This window comes from Anopheles funestus, chromosome 2RL, assembly GCF_943734845.2.
Source record: "Anopheles funestus chromosome 2RL, idAnoFuneDA-416_04, whole genome shotgun sequence".
In the NCBI taxonomy this organism is placed as follows: domain Eukaryota; kingdom Metazoa; phylum Arthropoda; class Insecta; order Diptera; family Culicidae; genus Anopheles; species Anopheles funestus.
In genome coordinates, this window is record NC_064598.1 from 65,521,066 (window position 1) to 65,532,645 (window position 11,580).

The window sequence follows — 11,580 nt, forward strand, 5'->3', positions numbered from 1 at the left end:
GGCGAGTGGAAACGGTCACGAATGGCCAGTGGTCCAATTCTCCAAAGGATGTATGCAGTACTGGCGCAGTCGGCATCTAGCAGACAGGGTAAGGGAGAGGTTTTCTCTGGCTGCATAATGATTGCGCGACTGGTCACCGTGATTTATGTAATCGTTTGCGTTGGCCGGATTCCTCGCTAGTCTAATGATGGGATCTTGTCCTGTTCTTTGTGGACAGAAATTTTTCATCAAAACCATTCCCGCTGGACTGTAACATTGGTGGTGGATGGACGATTTGGCCGACAGAAAAATGATGGCTGGAGGGACGGGTGTAATCCGCCAAAGGGCACAAGTCCTTTCGGGACGTTTCGGTGGGTGGTTATTTTTTTATGCTATTTTCGATTCGTAGCTGCTTCGTTTCCATCTCACTCCGACTCATTTTAAGGTCGTACAATTGATATAAAAAAAGATACACAGCTCCAATCCAACAAAGTAGTCCAAAACCCGCAACGGTAGGTAAAGCGAACGGGCCGAAAGAAGCTAAGGGATCAAATCAAGTGTTACCGCGGCATTAAAGGTGAAGTTGGGTGATAGGAGGTAAGCCACAAAACTCGCGAAGAGGTACTCAAATGCAGACACTCTCGGGAAAAAGGGAAATCTCGTGGATGGTGGTATAGAGGGAGAGGGAGATAGAGAGAGAGAGAGGAGCAGAGCATGAGGAGTGCCTACGGAATAAGCAACATAAAATATAATCGCATCGGTGGAGTATGGTGGTATACGGGAATGTACAGTAATCAACAGTTTTCTACGATGCCAAAATTGCTCAATATTTTGTAGATTTACTTTACAAACAAATAGATTTATCAGGAAGGTAGTAATAGGTTTAAAGGCTTTACAAGTAATTTTAGTAACTATTTATTTTCACAATATAAATTTAATCGTTGTTTTCTTCATTATTATAGCAATTGGACTATCTTCAACTCAACATTGAAGCAACGAATGAATTTATTTTGGTTGGAATGTATATTAGAAATAAATTAGGCGGCGAAGGTCGTCGAACGACAGAACCGCTATCAAATCCTAGCAATTCCAATGCCAATGCATAGCAAGGATTTAATATCCAGCTACAAGTAAATAAAGTCAGCAATAAAGTCAGACCAAAACCTCCAAAGATTGTAAAATCAAAAATACTAACATCAACTGGTATTGTAAAAGGAGGATCAAAGGGCAAAAGGACATGACAATAAAATTATATTGGACAATATGGTCCGTAAAATCATTGCAGTTGACTTTCATGACATGATATAATAGAATCAAGCATTCTCTTAATGTTTATTGATATATGTAAAGTAAAGTTTTAAACCCATAGAACAGGATTAAATTACACTTCTTTGTACTACAATGGTCATAATCATATTAAAATCATGTTTACTAAGTAGCCAAAACTAAAGGTTTGTTGCCTACTGTATTGGTCCGCGTCCGAAGGTGTGTTACATGGTTGGCCAATCACTTCATTCCATTGCCATTTGCCATAAACGATCCAAATGGATGCCGAAATCCGAACATTCCAGCATACCATCGGCACGGGCAAGGACGACAATGGGATGGAATGTTGGTCGAATTCACTCGAGAGTCCTTCGCCGGTGACGTTCTGCGAACAACGGCGACGACATTTGATGACGTTTGTTAAGGGAACGATATTACTTGAACCTGGCTGCAGCCTCTGTTGCTGATGCTTTCCCGTGTCTTATCGTCTATTGTCTTCGTTCTGTCGCTGAGCCGTTCTGTTTGAGGTTATTTATGCGGGTGGTACAGTTCGGTGGTCAATGGTAACACCCAGTAAGGAGGAAACATAGAACCGGGAATGGGGTGCTGCTAAGTCAAGCGTAAATGTAGCCGAACTGCTAGGATGGAGGGTGAATGAAACACTCATCACTCCCTCCGTACGCTCATCATTTCATGTTATTTGCATCGCAAATCAAATTCCGATTTCCATTTCGTCATTTTTGGCAAAGGCAGAAGGGAAACGCTGGAGTACCGGGTGGAGGAAAGAAAAAAGAAACCAACAACAGCAAATTGTAATGCTAAAGGACCACTTCTGACGACGGTTCGCTCGATCCGGCTATCCACCTTAGGCATTTGCAAATGATCCATCATCGAGAAAGAAGACGAAGGAGTGAAGAGATCGTCGTAACTCCAAACGAACGGAACGGAATCCCATCAAGCGCCTCGAAAACAGCCGAGAAACGATGGAATTGTCAGCACTCTGCGCCGGAAGGACGTACCAGTCTGCTCCATCAATATCACTTTACTGCACGAGGTAACTCGGTGCGCTACTGCTGGTTTTTATGCTTCGTATGCAAAACGTTGTGAAATGAGTTGCTGAGTGGGTTTTTTTTTATCTTTCCTTCGACCTTCGATTGTATCCTGACGGTCGACGAAATGACCCAACCAGAAGGAAGGATCAAAATGCTGGTGGGAAACGGGAAGAGGGTGCATTCCGCTAAATTTGGTGACCGTGAATGGAAACGTATTTTGCCATCGGGGAAATAGAAATAAGGCACCAAACGGCAATCTCCGCAACGGAGCGTCCACTTTAAGTTTAAATAACAATTTCAACAACATTGAAATAAGCAAATTTCTCTTACCTTACTTGAGATGCCAAAAAGGGTGTAGTGGTGGCTTGTCTTCTTTCGAAACGTTACACTGGATTATTGTGCTTATCAAGCACGACAAAACAGAGCGAAGATAAACCAGAAGCACCGTCCTTCAAGGTCCTTTTTCGTGGGCCGACAACAGCTCGCTATCGGACGTACAGCACACCAGCAGTTGTTCGCTTTCTGTTTGTGTCCTCGTATTTTTTGTTTGTGTGTCGACAACACTCAGTCTGCTGTATTACAACAAGCTTTCAAAATCCATCAAACGTTCAACGCGAATCCTTCACCAAGATCCAGCCTACTTGCAGCCTACAAGAGCTGCTGCGATTGACGAGCACGGGCGATAGCAACGGATACGTGGGAAACAAAGCTTGGAAAACCAACTGACACAAACACACAGCGACACTCACGCGAAAGTGTTCACTCCCGCATCTCTCACTGTGATTTTGCTGATTGATTTGACACTAATTTATCGACTCAGCTACGCGCGGCGCACGTCACCCTTCTTCACGGTGGCCACGGACGAACGAAATTTTCACTTCATTACAAACACACACACCTCGGCGAGAGTTTGTCGAAGGGCCGCAACACAATTTCACACAGCACCAGCTACCGGCCAAGTGTACATTGTTGTCATGAGCCAAGTAAGAAAACAGCTCCCTAACAGGCAAGTAATGTCGAAAGCGCCGGAATTTACAAAATTGCTCCTCCCGTACGATACCCCATCCGGGTGGCGCTACTCCTCAGTTTCCCTTAACACACCTTCATGGGTGATGTTGGTGCAACCGCAAGAAAACGTCCAGCTCGGTTGACAGCCAATCGAGGACTAACAGGATCTACTTACAGCGGAACTGGTTGCACATTGAGAGTATTCGGACGGATCGAATGAGCATGGTATGCTCACCAGACATGCGTCGACGATGATAACCGAATGGAGACCACGAACAGCGAACCACATGGTTGCCGAGCAGCACCGGAGCATCTCTCGTTAGGTGCCCTTGTGGGGTAACTCCCGAGACACTTTGTTCAGTGCATTTTTGTCCTCCTCGTACGAATGTGCGGCACGGGGCCTTTTGTTTACAAGCCGACAGGGTACACGAAGACAGCAACGAGGCCCCCCGACGGTGAATGGGCTAGCGATGCCATGGCAGTTTCGTCCTGTTCCGGAGTGCCACGTGCTCGCTGTGGGAACGAGACTCGGAACTGCATGTAACGTATCGTACCGAGCATAGCGCACAGATGCGTCCGCGTCTGAAAGAGAGGCAAATTGTAGAGAAAAACTATCAACAAAAATAAACACCTTCAAGGAAAGCTTTCTCGAGTGCGCACCGCAGGGATGAAGTGCGAAGGAAGGACATCCTTCCGGACTACCTTGCTGTATGGAAATGATGTACGATAAAGGTGACATATTACACTTTAACCCACTCCATATTCAGCAGCCACAGCCGGGTTCGAAGAACAGACGCTTTCCATAACGATTACTTTGTACGTCCGCAAAGTCAACCCCAAACGCCAACTGACATTCATTCATTCAGCGCCAAGTAAAAGACCTATCTGGAGATAATTGGAAATGAAAAAGAACACTTTACCAAGACGTCGGCGGGATGAGATTCCGGTTTGTGGGATACCGTGTCCTAAAAAGGTGTGAAAAGGGCTTGCGTATCTTACATGCGGTACACATTGCAAGATATCACAAGTTTGGCGGAAAGCTCTGGTCTCTGGGAAAATGAAATGATGATGATCGTGACAGAGGATGAATGTATTTTCCTTTCCCGGTTGTTTGCGATTGTACGCGTTTATATTGAATGAGAACCGTTCATCATACAACCTTCGGCACTGTTTTCCGTCTGCAGTCTATGAGCGGAACACTTTTCTTGGCGTTCTGGGCAAGGTACGTACTTGTTTGGTACTTTACATTGAATTTGAATTTCTATTGCAAACGCGTCTCACACAGTCTAGACGAAACGGTACAATACGGCGGACCCTGTATAGAGCACTATTCATGAACAGAAATGCCACTTGCTTATGTGATACTTATTTCGAAAAGGATTTTAAAGGTGTAAATAATGAGGAAAATTAATGGGGTTAATGTTAAGAAATAGAGTTTCAATGAATGAATTTCACCATGAGCAATTCCAGTCGCAATAATTTCGAAACAAATGACGCACCTTCAGCAGAAGCATTTTGTTATGATAAGAACATGAACGTGCATAATTCGTAGTGGAATTAGTAAAAAATTCATAACGAGGATAAAATGGAAGATTTTTTTTATATCAACGATTTTATATTAAAGAAGTAATTAAAGTCAAGATGTAGAAACGTCGAGTGCATTATTTACATGTGATGAGTTCATCCTTTTCCAATATAAAAGATTGATCTTTTGCCAACAACATATGAAATTCATTTCTCTCTTTTTTCCGCCCTCTGTCTCTCTTGGCTTAACTATCTCTAGTAATTTCTGGCTTAATAGACTTATTTTTACCATGTACCGGATAGTCTGTCTTTACCCGGTCCTTTCGTGAAGGTATAACAATAATGTCGTGCCGATGGCTGGTGATTGCGGATTCACGAGGATGGAAAAAAGCTGCAAGCCTTTCACAAAGTATTCCCTAATATTTACTTTTTCTTTTAATGTGGTACTACAAGTTGTAGTCTACAACTCGTGAAAGGGAGGACTTGGCCTGCCATTTCTAACTTTCCTTGCCTTTATTTACCCTTATCGGTATATCAGTCCTGCGTACGTAGTATGTCCTGCATGGGTATGGTCCGGATGGGATTTGATACCCATTCATGCCAGATAAATAATGGCGGCGCAACCATGCTCCCCGGCTTTTTGCGGACATCTCCATTGATAGCCAGGCCGTTTTTGGGTTTGGTTCATACTCTCTTTTTTTGTTTTGCTTGTTAAGAACGGCCATGCCGTATCTCCGAATCTTTCTCGACCCCAAAACAAAAGATTTCTTGCGTGCGACATCGAGCTCGGTTTCATTAGGCTTGATCCATGATCTATTGATCCATATCGCACCACAGCCTCGAGCATGATCATGCCAATTTGACAGTCACGCAGGAACTGTTTCTGGTCAAAGCTGGGAAAGCTTTGGTCCTTGAAAAAATTTTCCTACAACTGAACTCACCTTATCCGGCAGTAGCCGGGATGCTCGTATCATCGGGATTGATGACTCATCGTATTTTATCTTCCACAAGAGCAAATTGTTTACATCCTGTTTGTTGTTGAGATATTGCCACGCTAGCTCCACCGTGGATGGATGCCTGTGCTATAGGTTCCACGAATTTCGTAGAAACAACAGTCATTCGAGTAACTTCTATGCCTTTTCGTAACTTTTCCGTTTACTTAATTCTTCACCTAGTTAACCAGCTTTGCAAGCCATATAGGTTTAGGCAGCCACATCGATTGTTTCTTTCATGCGGCCACTTCATGCGGGTCATTTTATTCAGATTTCCAGGACTCTATTCGACCAGGATTTGATTGATACTCAATTTGATACGATTGGGATTTGTCGTGACTGCCGTCATTACGCTCGATTGAAGAGCATTATTTTTTATGCTCTTCAAACACAAATTCGTTTGCTTTGGGGTTCGTTTGGGCATGCTGTATTCTGTAACGGATCGAGATCGTAGCAAAAGTGGATTTTGATATGAATATGCAGGTCCTTGCAAGGATTCGCGATTTTACCAACACTATTTTGACGTGTTGATTTAGAACGCTGCATTGTTCTAAAATGAAGAATTCAACTGTACAATATACTCGCATGGCCTGCAATACCGATGACAGCCATTTAGAAGCAAAAAACGAGGTAAACAACATCGGTGTTTATGTGTAAAATATTTGCCGCTCCTAGTACTTCATATTTTAATTTTAATGTGGAAAGTTGTGCTGTGGAGCGTACTGGCGATAGCCTTCTTCGGAGGCTGCAGTGCAGAATTTTCGGATGTTTTCGACGAAGAATTGTTTGTAAAACCACTGCCAGATAAATTTGTCTACAGCTACTTTCAATTCACGACGCGATGGGAGCTGGGCAGGAACGATAGCCGTACGTCAGATTGCGTTCGCCTTGTAAACCTACCAAGCTAATAATTGTTGTATTATTTTAGTGCTTCACACAAATCTGGTATCGCGTCCATTGGCAGAATTGTTCTATCATTTTGGCGTTCAGGAGTTGCACCTTAGCTTCACGTATGGTTTGTGGCGATATGAATCATGGGGCTATCCGGTAACCGATGCTGGACCAGGAGCAGAAGTGTGGGCTTGGTTTGAACCAACGTCCGACCGAGCGTCAATTGATCACCGTTGGAAGATGCTGTGCGGTACACTTTCGGGACTGTTCTGCGCATCGTTAAGCTTCATCGATCCCAGCAACACGTACGAACCGGTGTATACATTGAGGCCGCAAACACACCACTTTCCGGGACAGTCCGAACCAATCCTTCGCTATGCAGCTTTGCCACGTGAAATTGTGTGCACGGAGAATTTGACTCCTTGGGCAAAACTGTTACCATGTCGGTCGCGCGAAGGGCTGGTGTCACTGCTCGTGCCCGATAGCATTTACTCGAGCAATTACCACTCGCTAGGAGTTCACATGCGGAAACTCTGTGCAGACGCGGAATGCAATGAATTTCAGCTGGAAGTGAAGCAGACGGTTAGTGTGGTACAGGATCTGAGGCTGTTTGGCGGTCCAAACTGGTCGCTTCGTAAGCTTTTCGGTCAGGGAATGGAAGGTTCGTGCGCTTTAGCAACGACCAGCAACGTGTACGTTGACGTGACCGATAACAATGGTATTGAGGTGTCCCAGAAGCCGGATGAAACAATTCTCTCGGTGCGGGGTGGCGCACGCACTGAACTTCAACGGTTCGATGTCAAACAGTTCGAAGCCGTGATGGCTAAGGGTCGCCGGGCAATGTTCAACGTAGCAGTAATGGACAAACGCGATCCAAATGTCATTATTGTAGCAGGCCCACCACCGATTTTTGCCAAACGATTCATCCTGGGCGTTGGCCAGGAACGGGGCAAAATTGTTACTCACATCACAAACACACACTGGGGAGCGCTTGATTTGATCGTTTTCGAAAACATTCCTTGGTTTGTACCGATTTATCTACACACACTTACAATCCGACATGGAAGCAAACGTATCGAGCCTGCCTTCCTGCATTACACACCCGGCGTTCAGCGCGAACGTCCTTACGGGCTGGAAGTAGCGTTTCGAATTCCTGCCCGTGCCACTGTTGAGCTTTCGATCGATTTTGATTACATCTTTCTCAAGTGGCAAGAGTACCCGCCCGATGCAAACCATGGTCATTACATTCCTTCGTCGATTATCTCGCTGCTGTTGTCCTCCGCCCGTAACTACACGTCCATTCCACGGGAAGCAGCTCTCTTCCGCGATTCGTTCAATGCCACACAGCTTGCGGGATATTTTCTACAGATACGAACGGAATCATTGCTACTAACGCTCCCAACACCAGATTTCAGTATGCCGTACAATGTGATATGTTTGGCCTGCACCGTGGTAGCGCTTGCCTTCGGTCCAATACACAACATCTCGACCAAGCGTATCGTGGCGAAAGGCAAAGAAGCGTCCAAAACATCGCTCGGAGAGAAAGTGAAACAATTTTTCAAAAGCAAATCGAAAAAAGCCAAAGAGGATCAAACCGCTAGCACCGAGGATTTGAATGCACCCGATACAGAATAAAGCGAAAACAGTTCAAGACACTAGTCAAAAATGAAAAAAAATACATTTTTTGTGGTGAAGAAAGGTTCAACCTTCCAAAAGGTAAGATTCAAACACCCTGATACACAGTTCAGTATATGTATTTTATTGAAATAGTAAAGGTGACCACTAACGGCGGGTCACTAAGTCTTATGTAAGTAAACATCATCGAATAGCATGATGGAATTTACCGAAATCTACGCCTAGTATACCCGGTCCTGGTAGCTATTGTCCTGCGGCTTTGCCTGCATATTCACCATTTGCTGCTGGTAGTGCCGTATGTGTCCCGGCCGTCTGGGTGGCGTCAGATACTCAAACATGCTCTGCGTGTGCTGTGATAACATCTTGCTCAAATCGCACGGCATTGGATCGGTCCAGAAGAAGTCGTGGTTTAGGGCTGTGTCCGCATCGATACGCTTTTTCGGATCCAACATTAACAAATAATCGAGCAGATCGATACCATGCGGATCCTTCACGTACGGACGCAGCCGCTCGCGTACTTTGCGCTTGTGTCCCATCGGCAGTTCCATTTTGTGGAACAACTCAAGATTTTCCACATCCGCCCAGACATCGTTCGTGAATGAACCGCACAGCTGGGAAATAAGAATAAGCTGCTGCTGTTCCGTCGCACCTTGCATGATGGGCGATCGGGTCCACATTTCGGCCATGATACAACCCGCACCCCACATATCGACGGGTGGACCATAGTTACGGTCGCCGAGCAGCAGTTCCGGTGGTCGGTACCAAAGCGTCACTACACGGTTGGTGTATCGATTCGGTAAACCGTTCTTGGAAACGCTAAATGCACGAGCAAGACCAAAATCTGCCAACTTAAGGACACCGTTTTTCGTTATTAGCACATTCGCTGCCTTCATGTCACGGTGCAGAATCTGTGGCCAAATGAAAACAAAAGATTTTGAATTACGAAACGAAGAAGAAATTGAAAACTTTCAACGATTCGCCATACCTTATTGCTGTGAATGTAGTACAGCCCGTTAAGGAGCTGTTGCATGACCTTTTTAATTTCGCCCAGATTAAACTTCACATTAATGTTAGACAACAGTCCGGCCAGATCGTGCTCGCAAAAATCAAAAACCAGATAGAATGTGGATCTGTAGCGATTCTGTACGGTGGCCTTGGTGCGACAAATCTCAATCAAGTTCACCACATTCTCGTGCTTTAGTAGCTGTAGAATGCGAATTTCGCGCAATGCCGTAATCGGAAACTAAAATGAAACAAAACCAACATGAACATGCTGAATCTACGTTAGGGTTTGGTCAGTTCCAATACTTACCCCTTCTTTTTCATTTTCCATCAGCACCTTCTTGAGTGCGACAAACTTTTTGGTCGACTTCTTTTCCCTTGCCTTGAACACCTCACTTAGATCGTCGGACGGAAGGATGCATCACCGGCCAGACCCGTCAGGAGAAGGCAAGCAAAGCATACCAAAAGAACCGTATATTGAATGTGGCGTTCAATCGTACCTAAATCAGCACCACTCACCCGAAAGTTCCTTGGCCGATCTTGGTAACCTTCTCGTACTTGCTTGACTCATCGCAGTACGGGAAGTCATAGTTTTCGATGTACTTTTGCTTGTCAGCTAAACTGAGCATGGTGCTTGATGTCGACATTTGCCCGCTGGTGCTGGAATGTTCAGTTGCACTCATGCTGACACGGTGCTGAATGTGGAGAAATTACGTTTACTTTAATTTTATCTGGAAAACTTTGCTCCCCGTGCGTGTTTTGGTGAATGTTTGTGTTTTCGGTAGTGATGGACTGTTTGACATTTCGGAACAGCAGTTCCAGTAAACGTCAACAAAGATTGACGATGTTCCGACCAGGAATGACCGCTCCGGATGGAAATCTTTTTTTTTAACACACGTTATTTCAATCATGCGTAAATAATTGAAGTCTACGCAAACTTACATTATATTATGAAAGAGCAAAAACGATAACAGTTGTGTTCACTTATATGCCCCAAGGATTGCGTTTTTATATATTTAATCACGGTTATAACAAAACATAGAGAACGTAACTAATGTTTGCGTTAAATGCACAGTTTAGGAATTTTATTCACTTTTCCATTTGTTTTAGTTTCTTATGAAGATATTACTAACAAGCACGTTGCCTAATGATATGTTACTTGATATTCAATATTTCTTTGGAGATATTCAAAATAATGATTTTAGTACAACACAAATTCAAATTGACCGTTGGACCGTTGCATCAACTTTTTCAAAAAACTTTACGTTACAATCCTTTTTATTCCCAGTTTGACAAATCTTTTGAAGAGCAGGGAACTAACGATATAAGCAAAAGAGAAATAACGATTGTAAATTCCATCAATTATTTATTGCAGATGAACCACATTTCTTTCATTTCGAATCAGAAAACACAATTTACACAATCATTATTTTATTCAGTAAGAGCAGTTCCTTTTTCCCCCTTTTTCCTTCATTTTGGTCACACTGACCGTGGAACCTAGCCGGGAGTCATCGCACTTAATTACCAACAGCGCTCATGCTCTAACCACAAGATAAAGCTTCTCTGTTTCGTCCTGTATTCGCAACAGCATCTACGTTATTTGTGTTATCAAGTAACAAACATTTTAACGTGTTGTTTTTCCTACCACGAAAGGAAATGTCCTTTTCATCAGCGCTCAGCTGTTGTATGCTCTATGCTCGGGACGCTGGATACATTTAATAGGTAAGGAAAAGCGTCGAAAAACTAACACAAGAGTTTATAATAAAAGGGCTCTTCAAAAGGTACTTCCAAGACGAAAACCGGGGGCACAAATAGGGTGCATAGTAAATTGTAGCGAAACTTTTCCTTTGTTCATTCTCGAGATTGGGATTTACCTTGAATAGGGAGGATGGGTGACCGGTTAATGGAATGTTTTTTTTTTAATTCGAGCGAAACATATACAGTTTTGATGTTCGTATTGTTTGAAGGTTTTGCAATAACCCATAATAAATTACAATCGATTTTCGAGTTCTTCCGAATATTTGAGCAGTACTTTGGAATACTAGAATCCGTGTAATTCCTAGTCTAATGATGAAATCCCGTGTATACGAAGCAGGGTACAGCCTCCTAAAAAAAATCTAAGGAGTCAGTCAGTTGTTTAACACTTCATCATCATCGTCACGATGCGTTTTTTTATCAACAGGAAAATTTCACACGTCGTACAATTGTTTTTTACGCGTTATGATGAAACC

At 43.7% G+C, this 11,580-nt stretch overlaps 3 protein-coding genes across 6 annotated transcripts in view; 1 reads left to right on the top strand and 2 right to left on the bottom strand.

Annotated features, from left to right (window-relative positions):
• LOC125765551 (locomotion-related protein Hikaru genki-like) overlaps positions 1–3,527 on the bottom strand; it is an 85,929-nt gene extending 82,402 nt beyond the window's left edge. For 2 of the 4 annotated variants that reach the window (XM_049430838.1, XM_049430836.1), the window contains exon 1: positions 2,628–3,524. The gene's annotated coding sequence lies outside the window, so the exon portion shown is untranslated. Of the gene's footprint in view, positions 1–2,627 lie in introns of all 4 variants that reach the window. The other 2 variants (XM_049430837.1, XM_049430839.1) reach the window with 2 other exon arrangements.
• Positions 3,528–6,432: 2,905 nt separating this feature from the next.
• LOC125765570 (GPI transamidase component PIG-T) lies at positions 6,433–8,518 on the top strand. Its single transcript, XM_049430864.1, has 2 exons — positions 6,433–6,688; positions 6,750–8,518. Exons 1-2 carry the CDS (start codon positions 6,517–6,519, stop codon positions 8,345–8,347), a joined length of 1,770 nt encoding a protein of 589 aa, XP_049286821.1. The 5' UTR covers positions 6,433–6,516; the 3' UTR covers positions 8,348–8,518.
• LOC125765588 (cyclin-dependent kinase 9) lies at positions 8,451–10,169 on the bottom strand. The gene is made up of 4 exons (XM_049430900.1): positions 9,869–10,169; positions 9,660–9,744; positions 9,333–9,590; positions 8,451–9,255 (listed from the first exon to the last, which is right to left on the bottom strand). The coding sequence occupies exons 1-4, from the start codon at positions 10,030–10,032 to the stop codon at positions 8,569–8,571; spliced, it is 1,194 nt and encodes a 397-aa protein (XP_049286857.1). The 5' UTR covers positions 10,033–10,169; the 3' UTR covers positions 8,451–8,568.
• Between the last annotated feature and the right edge of the window lie 1,411 nt (positions 10,170–11,580).

Bases quoted from the DNA above. Each gene is read 5' to 3' on its own strand.
- LOC125765588 (XM_049430900.1), bottom strand. From the start codon at position 10,032: ATGAGTGCAACTGAACATTCCAGCACCAGCGGGCAAATGTCGACATCA. The intron at 9,745-9,868 runs GTGAGTGGTGCT...CGACGATCTAAG, and splicing joins ATCGGCCAAGGAACTTTCGG to TGAGGTGTTCAAGGCAAGGG. The intron at 9,591-9,659 runs GTAAGTATTGGA...GTTTCATTTTAG, and splicing joins TGGAAAATGAAAAAGAAGGG to TTTCCGATTACGGCATTGCG.
- LOC125765570 (XM_049430864.1), top strand. From the start codon at position 6,517: ATGTGGAAAGTTGTGCTGTGGAGCGTACTGGCGATAGCCTTCTTCGGA. The intron at 6,689-6,749 runs GTACGTCAGATT...GTATTATTTTAG, and splicing joins GCTGGGCAGGAACGATAGCC to TGCTTCACACAAATCTGGTA.